The sequence below is a fragment of the Tachypleus tridentatus genome, chromosome 7 (assembly GCF_004210375.1).
Source record: "Tachypleus tridentatus isolate NWPU-2018 chromosome 7, ASM421037v1, whole genome shotgun sequence".
Lineage (NCBI taxonomy): Eukaryota > Metazoa > Arthropoda > Merostomata > Xiphosura > Limulidae > Tachypleus > Tachypleus tridentatus.
In genome coordinates, this window is record NC_134831.1 from 16,804,662 (window position 1) to 16,831,048 (window position 26,387).

The 26,387-nt window shown below is 35.5% G+C and overlaps 1 protein-coding gene across 4 annotated transcripts in view; it reads right to left on the minus strand.

The window, feature by feature from the left end:
- The window catches only part of LOC143255207 (caskin-2-like), a 277,737-nt gene that overhangs the window by 23,347 nt on the left and 228,003 nt on the right, over window positions 1-26,387 (minus strand). For all 4 annotated transcript variants that reach the window (XM_076510498.1, XM_076510500.1, XM_076510499.1 and 1 more), the window contains 5 exons: window positions 9,616-9,810; window positions 6,568-6,665; window positions 6,070-6,160; window positions 5,766-5,962; window positions 5,202-5,357 (listed from right to left, as the gene is read on the minus strand). In XM_076510498.1, the coding sequence (XP_076366613.1) occupies window positions 5,202-5,357; window positions 5,766-5,962; window positions 6,070-6,160; window positions 6,568-6,665; window positions 9,616-9,810 (737 nt within the window). The remainder of the gene's footprint in view (window positions 1-5,201; window positions 5,358-5,765; window positions 5,963-6,069; window positions 6,161-6,567; window positions 6,666-9,615; window positions 9,811-26,387) is intronic.

The window sequence follows — 26,387 nt, forward strand, 5'->3', positions numbered from 1 at the left end:
ATCTGCGCTTTGCCCACCACAGGTATTGAAACCCAGTTTTTAGCGTTGTAAGTCCGTAGACATACAGCCGTGCCAGTGGAGGTGGGGACTACAGTTTGGGAGCATAATGTTGGACCTGGCACGGTACGGGTGTGTCTCTTTCTTCCTACATATTACCTCTATTTTAAAAGATGACTCCCTGTCCAACCCTATATTCACCCATACGTATTTCACCCACCCCATGCCTAGGTACTAACCCCTGAAGAAAAGAAGTACACTATATATAATCATATCAGGAAAGTTACTGCGAAACGGCACGTGACTTCAGAATTACCAAGCTGGTTAACAAGTTGCCTCGAATTCAAAGGGACGTGTGAAATACATTTATGTTAATTGATTCTCATGTTGCTATATTTAGAATACAACAGCTATGAAGGTAATACTGTCATTACGGAAAGCAATACATTGACGAAAACTGGAAACAATTTGTTGAACAGTCAGCACTTGGGACTGATCACGTTAAAAGGTTTCAACTTGACTAAAACTCTGAAGCATCCATATATATATATATGTGTGTGTATTCCTAATTCTTTAAACACGTTAAACGTTTTTCACTCTGGTCACCTCAATTCTGTTTGTTCACTAACCTAACTCTTCCCAGAGTTAAGTTAAAGGGCTTATAACGTCAAAAATTATGGGTTTCGTTCCTGTGGTTGGAAAAACACAAATAGTTTATTGCGTAGTTTCTTTCCCTCGATTGGCCTTTCACTGATTCACATCGGCTGATTTTAGAAAAGATGGTATTCTAATATAACCAGCTAAACACAAGAATGAAACATGACGCGATACGAAAAATTTACGCTTACGAACATCAGTTCATTTCAATAACGAATCCCTTGTCGGTTTCAAAGTTACTTTTTTTACACGACAGGTTCATGCTGTCACGTGTTTATATAATCCTTTAAACTCCACAAAATACGTGCACAGACACGACTGGTGAGAATCACACGGTCCAAGCCACGAAACATGCACGATTATGTGATATTTATAAAAAACACAACAACAAAGACTTTCTGCTAAACAACAACTGAATATTAATAATATTACACAAAATATTGTAGTTTAATGAAACACTTTAAATAGAATATTTTGTCTTCTTTCTTTATTCTAGGTTATATAATTCGCTGGTGGCTTTTAACACTCCAGCTTTGTGAATCAGAACAGACGCGTAAGGGCTACGCTCTAGTGACTTGTCGTGCTAGTCTGGTTTAGTGCTAAGAATCCATCTGATGTTATTTTCAGCTAATATTCCACCTTCCATTAGTGTCTATCAGCGAAACTCCTGCCTTTATTCAATCCACGTGACTGCAATCACGAGAAATACTTCACTCAAGTTGACAGTTTTTGTTTCATTTTTCGTCTTTAGTTACTCTATTGATCTCACAGATACTTTCAGGTTACATAACAGCAAAAGGAAGATGAATTTTGCGGTAATTGCAATTCTGAAGAGACACAAAGGTTCCACGGGTTGTAGAATACTGTGTGATTTAGTTGAGGGTTTTGGTTATTCGTCGATAACTAAAAGCAAGGCAACACAATAATACAAAATTAAAAGTTGTTGAAAATCATCTCTTACCTCTTCTGCTTTGCGGTTTGTTTTGAATTTGACGCAAAGCTACACGAAGACCACTCGCGCTAGGCGTCAATAATTTAGCAGTGTAAAACTAGAGGGTGGGCAACACCAACCACTGCCAATTCTTGGGTTACACTTTTACTAACGAATAATGGGGATTGACTGTAACATTATAACGCCCTGAAGGCTGAAAGGGCGAGCATGTTTGGTGTGACGGGGATTACAAGAAAAGTGCTTTAACCACCTGGCCATGCCGGGCCAATTAATTAATGAAAATCTAATAATTTCTATAAACTTCATATAGATTTACCAACAATGAAAAAATAAAGAAGGATAAAAATAGAATATACATTAAAATATGGCAATAAACAAGAACAAATTAGGAAGGGCTGTGCCAACTGTTTTACCATACACATATACTAATTGGCAGGCTCGTACATAATCCAATTAACGCACTGCAGTCATTAGATACACATAAACATTATACACTAATTATATGTTTATGATCCTGTTGCTGTTTAAATAAACAATCTGAACCTTGCCTTATTTTATATAAGCACGACAACGACACAAAATACAGCAGTTAAGAAATGCAAATTACAGTAATGTATTAGCATTCTGGCGAATAGGAAGAAATATAACCAGTCATACAGGCCAATTCAGAGAGAGAATAGTGAATAATTAAAGAGAATTTACAAAAATTAAGGCCCATAATTAATGGGCTCACTCGTCGTGGTCAACGATGGTTGTAACCCGTCCAAAATATCTGAGGACGTGCAGTAATGGGACAATTTCCAGCCCACCCCTAGTGCCGCTTACTTCCCAGGATTTAATGTAAAAAGACACAGATTTAATTAAATAAGGTTAGTTACAGTATTCGTAGGGGATCAATTATTTATTTTTTAGTGAACAGTTAGACTATATGGTCGGTTGTTACCTGGACAACAGATCGTTTGCGAAAATTTTCACGTTTGATCTTGCAAACACGATCACGAAACGGTGTTACTTTATTCAACAAGTTGTACATACATGCTCGTAACACGAAAAACATTCGTGAGTATAATATACACACAAAGTATACCATAAGAAACCACTTTATGTATTATTAGCTTCTGCAGTGTCAGACGAGGAATTTTATCACGTGGCTTCATTTATTTTAAGTAATCGTTACTTAAGTAATTTATAGTTTTTAAGCTATCAAGAAATACACGACTGACTTTGTGTAAGTCGCAAAATAATTTGGCAGTTGACTATAAAAAATAAATTCCTATTTTACCATATCGTGGACTTCCTTTAAAGACTGCAGTTCGTAAAATACATACAACTCTGAGAACACAACGTGAAGTATGCTATACTGAAAAAATGCAAATATAGCATTTGGACCAAATGCTGAGTGAAACGGCGTTAAGCACTCAGAAGTTGGCTTCATTGAGACGTAATTTTATCTCGGTCTGTACCCTAGCATTGGTAATCAAGCGTCACTTCCAAACAACAAATGTAACTAACTTCAAAGGAATATTTATTTAGTTGATTGAGATCAAAGTACGCACTCGATACATCTTTCAAGGACGTGTTCACCGTCTTCAACTAACACGGCACAGCTAAGATTGTTTGTTTGTTTTGAATTTCGCGCAAAGCTACAAGAGAGCTATCTGCGCTAGCCGTCATTAATTTAGCAATGTACGACCAGAGGGAAGGCAGCTAGTCATAACCACCCACCGTCAATTATGTTACCAACTAATACTGGGATTGACTGTAACATTATAACGTCCCCACTGCTGAAAGGGCGAGCATGTTTGGTGTGACGGGGATTCGAACCCACGACCCTCGGATTACGAATTGAGTGCCTTAACCACCTGACCATGCTGGGTCGTGGCACAGCTAAGATGGAGAGATGAACACTCATTAACAAACCAATGGACAACTGCACAAACTATCACCAGTGTGTTCTTAGGCGGCCACTAACAGGCATTTCGCCGAACAGCCAATATAAGATAACACAATTATTGCTACTAACTACCAAATACAAGTGTTACCGCCCCTTAGTGGTGCAGCGGTATATCTGCGACCTTAAAACGCAAAAAAACCTGGTTTCGATACCCTTGGTAGGTAGAGCACAGATAGCCCATTGTGTAGCTTAGCGCTTAACTTAAAACAAACACACAAGAGTGCTGCCTCTATATGAAATTATACGGTTTAAACACATTTAGAAAATACGACTTTCTCAGAAACGACAAACTGCGTATCATACAGTAAAACTAAATGCTGTTTCGTTGTTTTAAATTAACTGACACGTTATTATGTTGCTGGTAACTTTATCTGTACGTCTGGATATAAATTACCTATCTATGTATCTCTTAACTAAGTACTGTGGCATTTATAAATTATCAATTACTATACAAGCTTACAAGTATTAATGCTCTGATTTCAAGTTTAGATAACTTAAGTCACTTATGTGATTCTCCAACAGTAAATGACTCGCACTTATTTAGGTGGAAAACACCAAAATTAATAACTCACAATAAAAAAAAATGTATTTGTTAAACGTCACACTGCGAGACAGACAAAAGGTATGTATTCATTTAGTAGTTGGTCTAACTTACCAAAACTGTAATATAAAACATGTCTAAAAATAAGATGTGGGCCTGAAATATCACAAGTTATTAAATACATGGTGGACGAATACGTGAACGTTTATTTGTATGTCAGTCGTCTCTAATTTAGAAGTGACAGACTAGAAGAAAGGCAGTTAGTCAACACCATCCACCACCAATCATTAGGCTATTCTTATCAGATCGAATGATGTAATTTGGTTATCACTGTCGTAAAACTCTCATGGAGATATTTTTAAAAAAAAAACATTATATTAATAACAAGACGCAAACCATATAACCTAGAATGAACAGTTCGGCACTCTAACCACACTCGACCCCAAAACATTTGACGGAGATGACGATGAACTGGTTTGGTTTTGGTCTGGTTTGTTTTAAATTTTGCGCAAAGCTACACAAGGGCTATCTGCGCTAGTCGTCCCTAATTTAGCAGTGTAAGACTAGAGGGAAGGCAGCTAGTTATCATCACCCACCACCGACTCTAGAGATACTCTTTTACCAACGAATAGTGGGATTGACCGTCACATTATAACGTTCCCACGGCTGAAAGGACGAGCATGTTTGGTGTGACGGGGATTCAAACCCACGACCCTCAGATTACGAGTCGACCACCTAATAAAACTGGCCATGCCGGTCCGTTTTATTACCGTGAAATAAATATCTATCTATCTTCAAACGTATCAACTCATTATTTCTAAAATTTCAACGTAGAACATTCGAACTTGTGTGAAATTATTGCCCTTTGTCGTCACGCTAACAATACGGAAGCACGAGCTAGTCTAAATATAACCATTCTCGGATACAAAATAAATATAATTTTAAAACTACTGATTCAAATTGTTTCTATGCGATAAAAATATAAAATCGGACTTTCATTTCCTGCAACGACCTTCGCGAAATAATTCAAGTTATTTTTACTTCTCAACAAATCACAAATTATCTTTATTTCCACGTACACCAAAGTATTCACCACTCACCGGTATAGAATGCAACATCATCTCTGTGACGTTAACTCTAGGAGCTGAGAGGGCGCTGTCGTCAACACTCCCCAAGCTAGAGCTGGAGCTATGGTAACTTTGTCTATGTGAAGAACCAGAGTCACCACTTTGTACAGACGTACGACAAGACGCAACCTGGAATTTATCAGATTTTCACGTAATTACTATCGGTGAGCCATAAAATATTGAACTTTTATACAAAATTCAAGACAACGAATTGGAGTAATTGGTCTGTTTATATAAAATACTATTTCCCGCAAAATAAGTCATAGAACTAAGAAAATCATTTAAATTCTTCTGAGTTTCACAATTTTCCACTGGTTTTATGTCAGCATATATTACGCGTGAATATTCTACTCTAGACATTTAGAAATATAAGGAAAAAAAATCTGACTATAAAAATATAAATCCAAAATTATGTATGCCGAACTAGTTTATTTTCAATCTAGCTTACAATCCATACATAAACTCTTCATGATATAATAACGAGATCTGATCTTATAATGACATACACGACCAGATATGACACACAGCTGTAATCACCTTGACATCTGACCCCGAGGCGGAAGCTCGACCACTGTCCAAGCTGGAAGTGCTATTTCGTGAACCTCCTCCTGATGAAGATCCTCCACTGCTAGCCCCTGGGCTCTCCCGCCCTGGGCTTTGACACACGTCAATTCCCTGATCTTCCAGTGATGATTGGGTGCCGTGAAGAGGCTTGTTGTGTGTCATTAGAGATGCTAGAACGAACATGTACTGATGAATGTCAGTTGATTTCAACAATCTTGACATCACAATCCTTTGTCTGATATTCTACGTACTCACTAACAAACAATAAACAACCTACCATTTTCAAAGCCTAGAGAATGCACCCCGTCTGTGGGTGTACTGGGGTGACTGCTAGGGCGTGGGTGAACAACTACCTGGGTGTAGTATGTCTAAAGAGAAATAAGACAGAACATAAGTCTTTCTAATAAAGTTTCATTTTCTTGTGGTACATGACTGTCACGCTTAAAGTGACTGGTGGAGTTAAATAGGATGGTATTAAACAGCCTCCAGTATTTACTTTGTATTAACTATTGGCTCTTAGCTTTCAACTGAAATAACCTGGACTTTTCCAGACTTTCAACACTAGTATATCTAATTTCTCTTACAAACGATCAAACATTATATATTAATAAAAAGAAGCGACGCCACATATACTAAACATATTAACTTTTACCATTTCTGTTTTCTCTATAAACCAGTGTCAATTCATGAGTGATATTATGTTACTTAGTAGGTTACACAACATATAAAATCAAAGAGAAACATTTTTTGTTAATTTTAACCACACAATTCATACTTGAGAGTCCGCAAAGCGAAAAGGTCCAAGATGGCGGGTAGGTGATGGACCTAAGACTGGAGCATGATACACTGGAAATCTCCCATAGTCTCCAATTTCTATCAAGTACACAAAATGAAACATAAATGTGGTTACTCTTATATGGTGGTTAAACTTAATGTAACATTTCTACCTAAAGCTAAGTATTCATCTTTATATGTGGATAACCAACATGGGACAAAATATGTCAGTTAAAGATAAGTCAACATAAAACGAAAATACTAACATAGGTTTCAAGTCAATATTCATAAGTTACTAAATATCAACTTATATATATGACATTAAAATACAGTTATTTGATATCTACAGATGATTAAACACTTGTCAAAAACTAACTTCTACACCTTGAAAATCACAAAATATTTGTTTATTTGTATTTAAATGCAAAGATATACAATAGGCTAACTATGCTGTGCCCACCACAAGTATTGAAACCCGACTTTTAGCTTATAAGTCCTCGTAGTTACCGCTAAGCCACTAGTTTTAACATCAGAATCTTTAATACATGCAGGAATGTGTGTTTGCAACACAGAATGTCCGTCATTAAAGGCGCCATGCTCCTTTCGCCCAAGATAATTATTGTCCTGGATTATTTCTAGTGGAAATAGTTTCTGCAAGGTTTAACTAACTATGTAGACGTGGACAGTAATATTTTTCACTAGCAAGTCAGATGATACCTTGATGATACAATCGACATTTTTATGCTAGGAGGATAGCTAACTATCTCATTGGTAGCATACGCACCCCCCAAAAAAAAACAAAAACGAACATTATTTTTCGCACATTTTTTCTCTCAATATGAAATAGATTAGTCACAGACTTGCCACTTTCCAATTAAAATTTATGAGAGCCACTCCAGTAAAAACTATTGTCCATCTTAAAAACATTTATTGTGACTGCTTTGTGTGGGTTATAAATAAGTAATTTTACATTTGATTTACTTTATGCCCAGTCTTTCGTTTTGCTCAGAACTCAGTCAGAAGTCGAGAATTATACGTTGCATAATATTTCTGTCGAATCTCCTGTTATTCTACGGAACCTACGAGATTGCTCTTAAGTGTAAATCAGTGAACCTAAAAATACCATGAACTATCACCTCGTACACTAATGAAGTATTTTCTTCTCAAATACACAAAAAAGGAGAATATTTAGAGTATTATGTAGTGTTTGAAATAATAAAATTAAGTATATTGTTTAAAATAAATATTTTTTAATAACTTGCAATTATTATATTAAATAAAAACTCCTTTAATTGACTATGCTTTAATATTATTCAATTGTTGTTAATCGCGTATTACTTAGTAATATTTATTATACACAAAAACATTGTTTATTAAGTTGGTGTCCTATTCAGAATAATATAATGTAAAGTATTACGTGTAGATTATGAAAATATCTGAAGAAATGTAACCATGTGACGTATCGAAGTTAATGTTCGAATTACACTACATACCTTAAAAAGAGAATCCTTTAGTCGTTCACAATTCAGGTTATTGTGTACGTCAGTTTTCTCTCAGCTATAAATATTCGTCTTTTATTAAATTTTCGTACTCAGTTAAACTATCGGGACATAAAGTCCTAATTTTGAAGAGACATGCTAAAAAGAAGGCAGTCAACAAGGAACTATCACTGCAAACCAATAATATATTTTTATGTAACATAATAATGTGATCTGACAGTCACTCTTATAAAACAAACACAGCTTCAAAATTGAGCGCGGTGTTTGCAGTTACGGGACGCAAGCCATAAACTCTCAGATTCAAAATCCTGGGCCGATATACGGTGCTCCTAGAGTATGAATAAATTCCTTACGTAGCTAAAGTCATTTAGAAATAAAGATGCTCGACTCTTCTAACACTCATATTCTAATGTGAGGCCGCAACGCCACCTATTTTAATGCTGTTATTTTCAACAGTTAAACTAATGAGTTATCATTATTCATATGTTATTGACTGTTAGAAGTAACAGTTTATATAACTTTGTAATACCCCCAAAAAATTAAAAAATAAAACCGTGCTACAGAAAAACATTTATAAAACGGTATATATAAGTAGACTGTGTGCACAACTACAGTTTCGTGAGTTCTTATTGATTTTTATAGTTTGTATATAAAAACGTTCCATTAAATTTCATTTCACGCGTTCAGTTTTACAATGGCGAATAGAAAATATTAAACAATAGAAAAATTTCTATCACCGTAAATGTACGAAATGTACACTGGGCGACTTAAAACATATATATTATTGAGTTTAGAGCATTTACATTAAGACTACTTCACTGTTGCCGATTGATGAACCAGAATCAAAGTTGATGTGCCATTTCCGTGCTCACATTCTTGTGAAACAGTATCAGTCTTCAAAAATGGCGTAAATTGTGTTGTAAGGTTACAAGTAAACAGATGTAACATTTGCACTCTATAATTAGTCTTACTGTATTATTATTATTTTAAAATTTGAGTAAAGCTACACAAGAGTTAGCTGTGTTTAATCTATGTAGTTTGTTTTTTGAATTTCGCGCAAAACTACACAAGGGCTATCTGCGCTAGCTATCGCTAATTTAGCAGTGCAGCACTAAAGGGCTACTCTTTTACCAATCAATAGGGGGATTGACTGAAACATTATAACGTCCCCACGGCTGAAAGGGCGAGCATGTTCAGTGTTACGGGGATTAACCTGTGACCCTCAGATTACAAGTCAAGCGCCCTAACCATTTGGCCATGTCAGGCCAATGCTTCAGTAGTCAAAATATTTTGAATTTTCCAAGTGTTAGAAATCAGTAATTTGGGAAAAAATACAATTTTATCTACTTTGTGTTTTATGTTCAAATCACAGAAAATAATGGTTAAGCGATCCGTTTGAACAAAATACAACACATTTTCGTGAGAATAATACATGGTATGGGTTATAGGTTAAACACGCTCTGCTATACGAAATTTTCAGATAAAGAAAACACAACACTTTATTAGTAACATTTTAAGTTACAGATTCCATAAGATAATTAAAATCATACCTTTATTTGGAGACTTAGAGAGCTGAGTAAAGGAATCATCAGTGCTGACACTGCAGCATGAACTTCTATCTGCTGTTCCATAGCCGCTAGAAAAACTACCTCCCGAATATCTGTTGTTGTGCTCTGGAACAACAGGTGGCGCCACTTTCTTTATGGAACTCCCCTTTAACGTCCCAGTGCGATGCATTCCTCCAACTGGGAAGAATACCATAATTAGGATATAATTACCGTTTCAGCTCAATTAGCAATAAAACAAAACCATACTAACACAAATAAACGTTAAACACTCTACATCAACAGCTTTTCCTCGATTCTTCTGCTTGACAAATTTAATTAACATATTAGACATAAATAGGGCTAATTTTCAGACATTTCCAAAGCATTCACATATTTCTGAATAACAAGTCATTAATTGTAGAGAGAGATAAAAGAGCGGCTAATTTATTTCATAGAAAGATGAAATCGTTATTTAGATCCTATGTATAAATAAATACCCAGCGAACGACAAGTTAGTTAATTTTCAAACCACATAGACCATGCGTAGAATTAAAAACGTCCCTAGAGAAAATGTTGGACTGCAAGAATAAGTTCAAACTAAACAGAAATTGTATACACGAACAGACTGGTTATTCTTTAGTTTCGGATACTTGGAAGAAACTACACTGAAGCTAATTAGGCATACTTGTCCCTTATTTTGAACAACTAGACGAAAAGAAAAGAAAAAAAAAGACAGCTAACCTACCATCAAATCTTTGGCTACTACTACTTGCACGACTAGCAAAATTTGATTTTAAAATATAGACAGTTGTGAACCATGAACACTTGGATTCACAATCTAGGAACGCTAACCCTAGCCATACCTGGCCACTTCATTTGTGAATCCTCTGGTTGCGCGTTAAAAAAAATAATCCACGTTATACGTGTGCGCATTTTTGTTGTTGTTTTCTTTCGCCATTAAATGCGTATGAATAATCGTATGAGGTTCTATATGTCAAGACACATACATGTGGATATTTCATAGATTAGAATTTTCCTTTGCTGGGCTCTCCCTTCAAATATAGAAAAGCTAGTAATAATAATAATTAATAAATTGTATTTTCAAATATAATATTAATTACTCTGGTTAACACTAGGGGGTGCCAATTAACCGCCAGATAATCGGTAATTAGCGTCAATTATTCATGCTTTAGAAAGAAATATCTAAATCATGGGCTGTTCATTTGTATAAATATTACTGTGTATTTGGTTCGATCGAAGACACAAATAAATAAAGCAATTCGAAACTCTAAGCATAACTTGGCTTGTTTGAATTTCGCGTAAGAGCACTTTCTGCCGTCCCTAATTTTGCAGTAAAAACCTAAAGAGAAAGCAATTAGTCATCACTACTCACCGCTAACTCTTGGGCTACTATTTTAGCAACGAATAGGCGGAATTATGCTAACACTATAACACCCCCACGGCTGAAAGGGCGAGTACGTGTGATGGGACAGGGAGTCGAACTCGCAACCCTCAGATTGCGAGTTGACCGCAGTGAAAGACTAGAAAAAGGCAACTAGGCATTTTATAATACCCATTACCTTGAATCGTGCGAATTAAATAAATTGAAATCATTATAAAAACGCAAAAAGATATTTCTTATACGTAAGCACCTAAATATGCTTAAAGAATAATTTTGTTTTAAAAATATGAAAGTGATGCTTGATTAATGGTACAATTAAAAGATAAGAAATGGACCAATCTGCATAACTTTCCCAGATAAAGTAATTTTTGGAGATTTTCTTATTAAACACAAATTTATACATTAAACTATCCATGCCATGCTTACCAATGGTATCGAAACCCGAATTTCATCCAGATTCAGAGAATAAGCAGTATTTCAGAAAGCATTTTCTTGGTAGAATGTAAACCTAAACACCTTACAACAATATGAACTTATAAATTAATTAAATATCTTACTGATATATTTAAACACATTAATAAACTAGGATTTTAGCCTTACTTTTCCATGGGCCCGGCATGGCCAAGCATGTTAAGGCGTGCGACTCGTAATCTGAGGGTCGCGGGTTCGCATCCCGGTCGCGCCATGTTTGGCGCCCTTTCAGCCGTGGGGGCGTTACAATGTGACGGTCAATCCCACTATTCGTTGGTAAAAGAGTAGCCCAAGAGTTGGCGGTGGGTGGTGATGACTAACTGCCTTCCCTCTAGTCTTACACTGCTAAATTAGGGACGGCTAGCACAGATAGCCCTCGAGTAGCTTTGTGCGAAATTCCAAAACAACAAATACTTTTTCATGTGTAACATGGACCGTATCATAATTTTGTAATCTGGAGGAACGCGCGAAAATCAAACGAGAACACTAAATTATTTATATAACCTACTCTTACTTCACATTAATAAACAAACTTTTACTTCACACTAAAAATTAACAAAATAAATTTACCTTTACTCACACTATAACCTACAAAAAATCTTTTACTTCACACTGAAATTTACAAAAATAAATCTACTTTTACTTCACACTAAAATAAATCTACTTTTATTTCACACTAACATATACAAAAATAAATCTACTTTTACTTCACACTAAAATAAATCTACTTTTATTTCACACTGAAATTAAAGTAAAATTACCTTTACTTCACACTAAGATTAACAAAATAAAATTACCTTTACTTCACACTAAAAATTCACAAAACAAGTAATATAAAACTACCAGGTAGTGAACGCAATGTCTTCAGGCAACACAAATATGTCAGCGCCTACTTTACACAAACACAAAAAAACCAACTTTGTGAGCATACAGAAACATATTAAAATATCGAAATTCATTAAATTACGTTAATTTGTTCACAAAATACACTAGATTCCCCACCTTCCGGATGTTCAATGGTAAAGTTGGGGGCTTATAGTACTCAGCTTGATATTCGTGCTTGAACAAAACAAATCAGCCTCCCATAACTAAGAATATCGTGACGGTTATCATGTGAAAAATTATTTTAGGATTGCTATTCGCCAGATATTTTGCGTCACATTATCCACAGCTTGATTCTCAATAAACTTATCGTTCTTATTAACTTACTCATGGGATTTTCATAGTTTTGGCCAGACTTCACCTCATCATATTTTTCTCTTATCGAGTAAAGAAGAGACGTGTTCAGACTTCCCACAGATAAGACGAACTAAACCTGGCCACGCCCCCATCCCCACCCCACCCACAGATAAACCAAGTGGAATGAGATGAATGGTGAAAACTACGGAGCTCCATACGAGTATCTATCACATACACTTAGAGAAGAGGTTTAACTCGTCGCGTTTTATTTTTTAATCGGTATATGCGATACTTTTACCGGTAGAAGGCTAAAATACAGTATTCACTTTTTAATGGTTTTAGTTATACAATATACGGGAAATGAGCTTCAGGCAAGGTACATCTCATATGTATCACTAAACAACGAGAGATTTATTTAAATAACTCTGAACGAGACCTGGTGAAAAGTGTAGCGAACTGTAGATCCGCTGTTCACTTTTCCTCACGGAGAAAACAAAAACGTATGATGCATTTGTTAGCATGATGCAAAATTTACATTCACGTGATTCATGCCAAGAGGTCCAGGTTTTTAAAGTGATAACTGTTACAAAATTCCCAACAAGTACAGCCTTTTACAGCAGTGACTGTTATAAAATGTTAAGTGATTAAACACAAGCACAGACCCATATACTCATCTAGCCCATTTTTTTAACATTTTAAAGAACCAATTTAAAATAAGATCGTAAATTAAAACAACAACAAACTCTTAAACAAAGCAAAACCCCAGCAGAAGCCATTTTTACTCACAATATAAACGTAAAAACGTTAACAAAGTAACAAGTATATATTAAATCTATAAGTTTACAAATACGTAGTAATTATTAACTCAAATTATTATTTTAATAATTCTTGACGTATAAGGCGTCTTTACGCAAAGAAAAGCACAAAACTCTGCTTTAAATAATTTAAATTAAGATACAGCCTAAAGGTGTTTTACGGCATAAACAGGTTTCATTCGCACGGGGTTCTGGGTGGTTGTCTCCCTAGTCAGCGGGCCTGCAAGAGACACCTGTAGTCTTGAGTATCCAGTTCGCTGCACTTTTTAATTTTGAATTTTTGGTTTGTACACGTGTCAGCGAATGTATACAGATGACTGGTCCACACACTTTCAACAATGTATCTACTTTCTTCATAGAGCGTGAATAGAAAGAATATTTTGAATAATCACCTATCATCTAATGTCAAATCTTAAACCTTTGGTCACTTGTCAGTTTGAATCAAATAAAAAAAGCAGAAAAATCTCTCTGGAGCAGTCTTTCTGAAGCAAGTATTTCGGTATTTTAAACGTCACCGATCATGCGCAGAAATCAATCGCCAGAAGTGGCACTTCAGTCCTACGTAATCTTAGCCAGACTATGTTACGTAAAAAAGTCAGAAAATCGCGTTACTTGGCATCATACATATTGGAAGCCACACACTATTTATCATGACTTGGGTATCTCCTCCAGTCTTTACGTGATCTCGCCAGACTATTAGAGATGAATCTCGTGTGTTTTTTTTTCTTTCTTAGTTGACGTACATTCAGGTTATATCAACCCGTAATTGTCAAACCCCGTATTCTAGCAAGGCATTAATCTTTCACTTAAGTGAAAGATGTCAACTCGGGAATTTAAATACACGGTTTGAGTTTAAACAGACGCCTGTTGAATGTTACAGAAGTTACTAAATAAAATTAGGATCAGGTGAAAACAAGTGAGAACAGAATATGACGCTTTCACTGAACTGGTAGTAACAAGAACAAAATATAGCAGCAACTTGTAAACGTCCCGAATTACCAAGAATGATAATAAGTCTTATTAACTGAACTGTAAACAAGTTTTTAAGACTAAAGCAAAGTAACCATACAGAGCTAATAAAGTTAGTACGCGTCTTCAATTACTATTATATTAGCTTCCAGAAGGCACGCACAGGGGTAATATTTCATAAATTATTTCACAATTCACGTTTGGCACTCCAGTTATTCAACATACCTATAACTTTCAATGGCATATGTAGAGCCCGAGATAGTAATACCGCCCCCTAACAGCACTTCCTTAACTAATATAATAACAATAATTAAAGATTTTTGTTCACGGTTTATTGTTTCACTTGCGCTGTGTTTTCTAGAATATTTCATTTATTTTTAAGTCTCCCATTTGACTGTTAACGGTTTTAACTAAGTTAGGTTTTTAATCACTTGTGTATTTTCGTCAATACGCGTGTCTGTTGTTTGCTTCTCTTTCCTATAGTCGTAAGTTACTTGTTTCTTAGCGACATCTTCACATATTTTCACTTTTTTTCACGGTATTCCTTTATGTTTCTGGTATTTTAACAAAAATCTTTGTCATAATTTACATTTTGATATGCTTTCCTGTCACGTTCCTTCATTATATTACAAGAAAGACTCGCTTTGATTAATTATCTACTATTAATGAAATGATATCTATTTATAAAATTCAATGTACCCTCACGACCATATACTTTGCTTTCTACAGTTATTTTATGTTTCCTTCGATCCTCAAAGCTAATTCAGTATCACTATAACTATTTCTCAGATATAAAAAGTTATGAAACAAACAGTTATACGAGTAAAGATTTATAGTGATAATCGTATTTAAGCAGAATTTGTATTGTTTACTTTGAAATTTAATAATTAAGTACCTAAGGAAGTACACCTACACAGTTTCAGCATCTTGTAGCCAAACCCACAGAGTTTTTAGTGTCATTTGTTTCTCACTGCACTGAATAATGTTACCTCATGAAATAGTAACCACGAAATAATAGGCTCGATGAATCGTTTAGCTTGGCATGTTCAGTGAATGTGGTGTAGCGTAATCACAGACGTCAGTACAGGAAAGAAGTATGGGAGATATATTAAGGATATCGTGTGTCGCACACCAACAGCAAACACCCCGAAGCTAAGAAACAGGATAACGGACACCATCGCCACTTTAACCGTGGGCATATTGCATTGAACGTGTAATGAAATCGAATGGTGGTTAGACGTGCTAAAAGCCACTAATGGTGTACACGCAGAAGTCTACTGATATGTCAGTAAAACCTGTTTGAATTGGGCTAAAGATGTTATATACAACTGCATGGATATATTTCCTCAGGTAATTAATTAATACAATTGAAAACAGAAAAGACAATTTTTGGACCATCCTCTATTTTGTGCGAAGCAACACATGGTAATGCGCATGGTTGCGTCTGAATTTTAAACTGATGGACAAGAGAAGTACTATACAACAACGCCCAATCATCATTCACCATTGGGCTATTATTGTCTGGACACATTGCAATTTTACTCTCACTTTTATAAACACCAATGACCTAAATGTAAATTCATTTGTCAAGCAACGGGACACAAACATATTCCTATTAATTTTTTTTTAATCCATGCAGGGAATTAATTTTTTTCATGTGTACCAATATTAAGGTAACGTGTGGATGTGCGATACTATTCTTTTTTTTTAACACCAGGTGTATATTTTTAGACCATAGACCTATTGGACCATTAGGCCGGTGTGCAACGTTATCAATTGGTTATTTGGGGTTTAGGCCTATCCACTGCCAGGGTCATTAAGGCCGTCAACATGTTGAGACTCCTCACCATTACTGAGAATGAGCACGAAAGTTCATTCGTTGTTGTGCGTCCGCGAAGCCTAAAACACATGACGCATAATGTAAACCTAAAAATCCAAAGTCTAACAATACGCTACGCTCTAACAAAAAAAAGTAACGGTCTTACGATCTATGCCTTAAAAGATATACCATAATAAGCTGTTTATGGCTTAGTATATTTAACAAAAATAGATTACTCCTCAAAAGCTCCAGTTATTCGAAATGGGTGTAATTATATACACTATTAATTTGCGCTCAATCATTGAACAACACACTTCGAACTCAGATCCGAAATTTCTGAAACGGTGTACAAAAAAAAGTAATTTCACACGTCTGCACGTTAAGACGTTCAATTTTTCTAGATTCATTCGGGTATTTTTAAAGGCTTAACTTTTGATTTGTGTCTAGTATTTCCTGGATCAAAAGTGAAGTGTCTTTGGACATTATTTAATAGCGCAGTTCTTCGTATCTCACTTGCAATGACTGTATTGAAAAGAACGATGTTGGAAACTGTACACAAAAAACTTAGTTTGATATTTAAGATACTGTGGATAGTTTCACGCATGATCTGGTTAGAAATGCTTTTAACGTAAGAGTTTTGTGCTTGTTAATATTTACCAACCTTGTCTTTCAAGCAGATGATGAAATTCACTTTGTTCCTTAAAAATGCAAACATAAAACGTAAACAAATATTTTCTCAACGTAACAACTAATCCCACCAATTGCTGCTAAGATTCTCGAGTGTTTAAACGTAAAAAAAATACTCATTATGTAGATCCCAAGAGCACAGAGAGGTATGAAAAGAAGTCAGTAATTTGGGTTTTATTGATTCACAAAGGTTAACACTGATGACATGGACATAATTTTTAACAAGAGTATGCGACACCATACCTGAAACCATACTTGAAATTACTCTATGAAACTTTAATCAACAAAAATCACTAGTTCAGGTGAGGGAAATAGCTGGGTGACATTTACAAACTCATGCGGAATAACGTTATCTGCTACATCAGTATAAATACCTTAATGATGTTTAACCCTTAAATAGCAGCCATCATCAAATTATTTGATACTACCAGCTATAACATGCCCGTTGTTTAAGGGTTAAAAGCTAGTAGAATGCAGAAACAACCAACTCTAACCCGACCCCGGGACTCGAGAAGGTAATTGATTTCGTCACATTTCTGAAGGGTCTTCTAATAATCGTGGGAATAATCAGACCAATGTATCCCGAAAAGTGTTGTGTCTATTTCGAAAAATCAAGCTGTCTTGAAGCTTAAAACAACATTTTCTGATCTCTTGGTATTTTGACCTTGCTTAATGACAAATCATAATACATAATCCTGAAAAACGTATTATATAAAAACAAGTTTAAAACATAAGATGTAAATTATAACACGTTACTGGTTTTTTCTTAGAAACACAAAAAAACCCTAATTATTAGGTTATACACCAAGATCATCATGTTTACAGCCCGCCAACCGAAATTTTTACAGCTCAGTATTTGTCCTGATTACTAACAACTCGTAAAAACTGACATGGTTGTGAAACTCAGCATACTTAATGTTCACAATCCACCAGTTCTCATTTACGGAAATCAACATCTGTCTTGCTTACAAAACCCAATAGAAAACAAGTTAAAACTCCGTACGTCACAGTGTGTTCACAAATCAACTTTTGTAGATACAATTAACTCCCGCAGTTAAGATATTCACAGCTCTATACCAGACTTACTCATTAACTCAGCATTGAATACTATCCAGTAATTGGTTGTAGTAAGCAAATTAACGATCCTGTGAAGATCATATCCACGACTCAACAACTGACAAGTTAACAATTCAAAAACCAATTTATCCATAAGTATAACTGAAGTTTCAAATTCGTAATTAGCGTGTTTTAATACAAAAAAATTAATATTAGGTAAAAATATTTGAACAAAGGTTCTTAAAACAAACATATCAACTCCTCGGTATTTAAAATAAACAAGTAGCTAAGCCTATCTCATGTATAACGCATCACCGTCAACAGTGTACAGATAACTGAGCACGTGATTAACTTTACAAGAACAAAGCTTACGGAAATCACTGTTATAGTTGTCAATCATACGTTAAACCGAAACAGTAATATTAATCGAAGTAATTATTGATTGAATAATTAATTTGCAATGTATTATATTTTAACGAAGAAATGTTTTATAGATTAATTATAATCTGATATTTATCTCGGATATTCGCACCAAGCTATCAAAAGCTACCAGCGATATCCATCTCTAATTCTGAACAAATAAAAATCAACAGTACCCACCACCAGCTCTTGGGGTATTCTATTTGAATAGTGTGTTTTGACCAATCTTATAACACACCCACGACGCTTAAGTGATTCCAAACGTAAAGGGCTGCGAACCATGGACCTTAGGATCTACAGACCAACACTATAACCACTAGGTCAATACAAAGTTGGTCGGAATAACAGCTGTTTTTCGAATGTTTGTTACTAAATGCGAAGCTATACAATGAGCTATCTGTGCTGTGTTCACTGCGGGTATCGAAAGCACCTTAGCGTTGAAAGTTCAAAGACTAACCGCTTATCCACTCGGGATGAACATATAAATAAATAGCTTCGTTATTATCAGAAGAGGCAGTAAAAAAACAAGTTAACGATGCCTACAAAGTGTTTCCATATATAACAGAGTCCTTCGGTGCATCAAACATGTATTTAAACTCTCACAATGCAAGTGCGTTCTTGCTGTGAGGTAATGACACGCGACGAGACACTTGAAGGCGGGAAAACAAAACGAATACGTACATTTAGGATACAAAATTCTGTTTATAAAGTACAAAGCAACACCATTTTACAAAATACACATATAATAAACAATAATAACGTATTCACTACACAGATAAAAGTTGTTTTTTAATTATGCACAACGCTATGCAATGGGCTATCTGTGCTCTGCCCACCACGGGTATCGAAACTCGATTTTTAGCGTTGTACGTCCGCAGACATATCGCTGTGTCACTGGGGAGCGCACAGATAAAAGAATAGCGTATTCAATTAACAAGAACAAGACAAATTACCTTCTACCGGATTTTTGTTTTACTTTGTAGAATAGTATATTAAATAAACAAGGTTCGGTTTAATTATCTTCTATTGGATTTTATTAGTGAACACAAATTATGCACTAGCATTTCACCTATACGTGGGGAAACTAACTTCACCAGTACAGCGGTAAGTTTATGGATATACAATGCAAAAATCAGGGGTTCGATTCCCCTCGGTGGACATAGCAGATAGCTCGAGGTGGCTTTGCTATAAAAAAACACACACACTAACTTTACTTCCTGATGTATAAAACTGCACGTTCTCAATTCTACTCTCAAATAAGCGATAATCTCAAACCAGATACACCATTCTCAACTCTTGAAAATTTTTCAACAGTTCCATAATTCTGTAAATGTTTGTGAATGAAAAGAACATTAGCTTCTCTCAAATGCATAGAACAGACTTGAGTTGATGGTTTCATCCACACCTTAAACAAATGTAATTGTAGTAGCTGGATGTATCTCAAAACTGGTGCACCTGATCAAGGCATTTCGAAATGAACTTAACGCTTACACCCAAATTAGTAATCAGAACATCAACACTAAAATCAATGAGACAACGCAGATAAAATATTAAACATTTTACTTTTTAAATTTAAATCCTCGTTTTTTTCTTATCTTTTTTTCTTGTAATTTTGTTTTATTGTATGGAATGAACATTAGATGTTCACTATTTCAGAGCCTTTTGAACGGTTAGGCATAACTGTTCTCGAAAACCATGACTATAAACAAGTTGGTGGTGGCGCCATGTTTTTGTGAACTTGTGTTATTCTACATGTGAAGTAGAAAGTGTGTTTTGGTGAATGAGCTTCCTACAAAACCACACATTTCTTCGTTGGTTTAGAATTTTCTCGAGAAGCAACGCAATACCGACGTTTGAATAAATGTAGTTATGATAAAAATGCTCGAGATTTTCTTCGTTAAGGAAAGATATACGAAGATAACAAGGTCATAAATCCATTAACTTTGTAAATTAATTCTAAAACATGGAGAAGGAGAGGGCTCTGAATCGATAAGAACAAATGATTTGTTTGTAATTAAGCACATAACTACACAATGAACCGCCCGCGCTGTGCTTATCATGGGTGTTGAAACCCCTTTTGAGAGCTAAACGCCTGAAGACTTACTACTGAGCAACTGGAGAAACGGACATAAAAACATAACTGAAAGAACACAAACTCATGACAAATCATCGAAAAACTGACATGTTCTAGAAGTGATCTAACCTCAGTCAAAGACAGGAAGAAAAATTAAGTGATTGTAAATGTTTTAAATAAAACAGCTGATAAAACATACTTTCTGTACGGTATAGAAAAAACAAACTGTTTGTTTATTATATATTCCTCTGGTTTTCGGGCAGATAAATGCAAAATAGTAATTATAGTTTAGAAGTCTGAAATACATTTGAAAAAAAATGAAACTTTATTTAAACTTCCGCAAACATGAAGTAAGTAATACTATGCTCACAAGTATTGAAAATGTGTTCAGAAACAAAATTATACATGAATATCGATGAAAAAGAAACGCGAGCTTCTGTCTACTCCTGGATTTGCCACTTGTCAACTTACCCGCAGTGGCCAAAGTACAAATAATTATGTAGCTGCATGCTTAACAATAAAGCACTTACACACACGCATAAGTTGAAGATTAACATAAACTGGCAATAGACTGTAAACACCTGATAAAGTGACATGTACTAGGGATAGACATATTCGGTTAAGACATGCGCATCATTAGGTAAACACAAGCTTCACTGCCCTACACTATATCTCTGCATATTAGTAAAAGTAATGTGTAATTAAATACTGCCAGTTTGCACGTGCTTTGTAAGTACATTCAGTACATGTCTTTGCTTTCTGCCTCCAGTGGGAATAAGATACAATCACGTTAGTTATTTTGATTTGTCTCAATTTACGTACATTCAGGACCTACTATATCTTAACCTGTCCAAGCCGATCGGTAACACAGTGCCACGGACGAGTTAATTCGTTATCAATAATACCTAACTTCAACGCTAGATGCCAGCACCATACAAGCATTTGACCTACTTACAAATTGTTTCACTTTCGATCCAAAATGGCGTCACGAAAAAGTTACAAAATGAAGAAGTATTAGAGTTGTACTGCAGCAGCTGAAATACTTGGCAGTCATCAGGTTAAAACAGATGTTTCATTTCAGGTTTAATATTTTCCAAGTAACAATTCGTAATTTCGTTTACCGACTTTAATCTTCGCACTCTAAACTTTCTATTTACTACAAGAACATTGTTTGCCCTCTTAACATAGTGCCAAGGGCACGGATAAATATCAGTTTTCTTATCTAATAAACGTAATGGAAACTGAGATTTCACGCGCAAAATTATAGGAGGTGAAAGAATTGTACCAAATTGTGAACTTGTATATTAATAATTCATCCAATAGGGGTCGCAATTTTCATTCAGATTAAAAACATTAAATTAACGAAAACTTATGTTGCTTTTTCTACTCGGTTTATTGCACACGTTTATTCATTTCCTTCTGTATGTGTCCGTTTTTAATACCTAAACAATAATATTCTTTTTACATTTAAGCTTCTATGAGAACTACAGTATTTCAGCTCTCTGAAGGTTGTACTGAATCAAACACACATATAACGAAGACGCTTCTCAAGTTCATAATCACCATTTTGGTATTTCTTTTCAAACTGGGAAGAAAATCTAAGTTTGCGATGTTACTGGAAAACTAGAAAGTTTCCGCATTTTTTAACTTTGGTAAGGAAAATACTCAGTGTGTTCGAACAGTCTGGAGTTATCGGTAATACGTAGATAGGAAGTCTGAGCTTGGTTGAATGACACCTTCCCCAGACATGATCCCCAAAAATAGGCCCCAAGATATCCGGTTACGACTCCCATGGATTTCTTTCTGTGGGGACTGCTCAACGCACGTGTGTATAGAGAAAAGATCAAGGACACTGAACACCTTAAACAACGAATTTTCGACGAGTGTCGAACCACTGACAGCGACACGAATATGTTTCTCGGTGTTACAAGAAAATATCGCATCCAAGTTTGTTTCGAATTACAAGGGCACCAAGTGGATCACATTTTATAAAATTCGTTGAAGCGCCTGTATTTCCAGATGCATCATATTAAGAAAATCGCGACAAGAATTATCCACTCGTAGATGTTTTATTTCCTTCACACGGTAAAAGGCAAATTGTGTTCACATCATACACTACATTTCTTAGCTAATAGTTTGGTATCGGGTGAAACGACACAGTCAAGTATCACGATGCTTTGTTGTACAATAAAAATATTAATAAATTTACATCCAATTGTTACTCATTGTTCTTATTGTTAAATAATAGGAGTTTATTGTCAATTAAAAATCCACTGAATTAATATGCAGATACGTATCTATATCTTAACGTTTTCAAATACGCCAAGTACAACGAACAGTTACGAAAGTTCTCGAGGAATGAAAGTTGTCTGGCACCAGAGGGCGCATTGCTAGACAACTTTCATTCCTCAAGAACTTTTCTTGTAAAATGAGGAAAGCAAAGTTATTGATATTTATATCCAATTATTATTAGCAGGCTCGTTCTTGCTAAGTAATGTGAGTTCAGTGTTAATTTAGAAATACATTAATGAAGTAAGCACTTACGTTTCAGTATTCAAATATGTCACGAATATAACAAGTATCACGTTTTGTAAAGCCAGGAAAACAGTCACTTCGCTCCTAAAATTGGTAAACTTTTCTACACAACATGAGCACGCACACAACCATTAACATGCACAGTTAATGACATGTAACCAAGCCTTGTTCGTCTTCATTAGTCTTTTCATGAAACTACGCTGTCTCTCGTTTATATACGAGATTTACACAAATTAATTTCACATAAGCAAGCGTACTTATCAAACATAATTAACAAACTCACCGATGCTCATAAAATTGCAACCAGGAAACATATTGTAAAACGTTAACTAATACTTGTTATAACTTATGGTAGCTACAAGTAAATAGGGTATAAGTGAAAAATAATAAAGAAATTATATATTTGTTTATTGTTAAGCACAAAGCTACACAATATATTTTCTATGCTCTGTCTGCCACGAGTATCTAATATCAATTTTTAGTGTAACAACCCCTCAGACTTACCGCTGAGCCACGGGGAGAGATTTAGAAACGAGGAATCAGACTTATCCGTGTTTGAAGCTAAGCACAAGCTACACAAAGAACTATCTGTTCTCTGTCTACGATGGGTATGGAAACCCGGTTCCTAGCGTTGTAATTCCGCAGACATGCCACTGTACCACCAGAGGGCGAGCAGACTAAATAACGACCTCAGCATGAGTAGCTGGCAGTTTTATTATTACCAACTTCCAACCATTCCCAACCCAATAGTTATTATATACCTACTATATCTAAGACCATTCTAAAGTCCACAGTTGCTTTACATGCTGAAGAAACAACGTACATATTGAAAAAACATTCTTTATGTAACTCTTAAAAAAAGTGGATAAGGGCTCATGAAAAAAAAGGTAATGAATTAATATTTGCCTTTCAGAGGTGACATCATTACCTTTATAGCGCGTTTTTACGACAGCGAGGCTAGAACCATGAATTCCCGGAACCACAGTCCGGCCATGACACATAATCCTAGTATAAAGGGGGTGGCAATATGAACATTTCGAAAATATTACACCTGAACAAAAACAAAACTATGTATCTGTATTGTAACGCACGTATTAATGGCCCGAAATGGCTACATGGTTAAGGCGTTATAGTGTGACGGTCAATCCCACTATTCGTTGATAAAAAAGTAGCCCAAGAGTTGGCGCTGTGTGGTGATGACTAGGTGCCTTCCCTCTAGTATTACACTGCTAAATTAGGGATGGCTAAAACAGAGAGACCTCGTGTAGCTTTGCGTGAAATTAAAAGCAAACAAACAAACAGACTATAAATACATTAAATAACTTGAGTAACAAATTTATCACTATCCCTATCTTACAGGCATTTTTGAAATAAATTCCGAGTTATGAAAATGTTCCATCTGCAATCTGTTGTCTCCATCCAAACCACGTGCGAAAGTCATTTTTAGGTACAGCTAATGTACAGATACATACCGCAACCTGATACCTATGTTGTTCTCGTTACATGACGTGTAACAGTGTGAATCGTTAGGTGTCAATTTTAACAGCTGTGAATTATACATGAAATATTTATTTCACGTGTAGCTGTAATGATGTAGCTCATGAAACAAATAAAGGTGATTATTTCAGGACTTTTTACATCTTAACATATGTGATCTGTATGAAAAAAATGGTTATGTTAGGCGAGTTGCATATCAATACCTCTACTTTCAATGAAGCTGTTTCAGTTGTTTTTTTTTATATGCAATATCTGTATCGTGTAAGCACTATGATTATTTCAAAAGTTATGGTTGCGCATATGTACATCTATATGAAAAGTGCTTTGTTCAAGTCTTACTCATATAATGGTGCTTACAACAAAGTAACTGGGGCCAGGCGTGATCCAAAGTTACCGCGCTGGGTAGATGAAAGTCCAAAGTTCGAGTCACAACTTGGCACTGAACACGCTTCACGTTTACAACTAACGGGGTGTGCTTACAATTATTCCTACTCCTAACGGGGTGTGCTTACAATTATTCCTACTCCTAACGGAGTGTGCTTACAATTATTCCTACTCCTAACGGGGTGTGCTTACAATTATTCCTACTCCTCAAGTATAGAACAGTCTTGTAGGTGCTGCTGGTTAAATGCCTTCCCTCTGGTCAGCAGTTACAAGTAATGAGTAGATGCGTATGGTGTCTCTCATCTGACCACATAGCCCATGTTTCGGATGAACTGCCAGTCGGGTTAAAAATACCAGAAATAAAGCAAACTTATCAGGTCGAGCAATGTTGTTATTAATGTGTTCATAACCTAGGATAAATTGTGAGGCTTTATGTATGTTTATTACGATTCACAATTTTAGGTCGTTTATCAGTACGTATTTAAAATAAAATAACATTTAAAAACATCAAAGGATCTTTTGGTCCATCCAGTTGATCCTGTAAACTAAATTATATTAAGCACTAAAAACCAAACCAAAAAACTTAATAAAAACCAAACTTATTCCTTAAATCATATTAAATTAAATGCATCTACCATATCTAAAGGCCAAACACCCTCTTAAAAATATAGTCTTAGATGAAGATGACTTCTGCTCTGCCAAAATTTATACCCGTGTCCACCATTCTTACGATTAAATACGAAAAAAGATGACGCATCAACACCGTAAATTCCATTAAAAGTTAAAAGTCTTAAACACTTCAATAAAATAACCTATAAATCTTCTTAATTTTTTTTAAAGAAAAGACAAATCCAGGGATCTTAACCCATCCTCGTATGACAACCTTTCCATTACAGGTACCATACAGTAGCCCACTTAGGAATCCTTTTCAACAACTCTTTGCCCTTCAAGCAAAAAACATGGTTTTCATCATACGTAGAAATTTTCTAAATTAAAAGACATGTAAGTTATTAAACGTGTGCAATAACAGAAAAACTATTTAACTGAATGTCCATCAGGCGTAATGCATTGTAAATTACTGTAAACTTGTTTCACTCGAGTCTTGGATTGATTTGGTTTGTTCTGAATTTCGCGCAAAGCTACACGAGGGCTAACTGCGCTAGCCGTCCCTAATTTAGCAGTGTAATACTAAAGGGAAGGCAGCTAGTCATCACCACCCACCGCCAATTCTTGAAATACTCTTTTACCATCGAATGGTGGGATTGACCGTCACACCATAACGCCCTCACGATTGAAATGGCGAGCATGTTTGGTGTGATGGGGATTCGAATCCATGACCCTCAGATTACGAGTCGAGTGCCTGATCCATCTGGCCATGCCGGGCCCTCGAGTCTTGGAATAAACTTTAATAACGTCGTTCATTTGCTATTGGTATTTTCACGAAAAGCTGGGTTCTTTGACACCAAA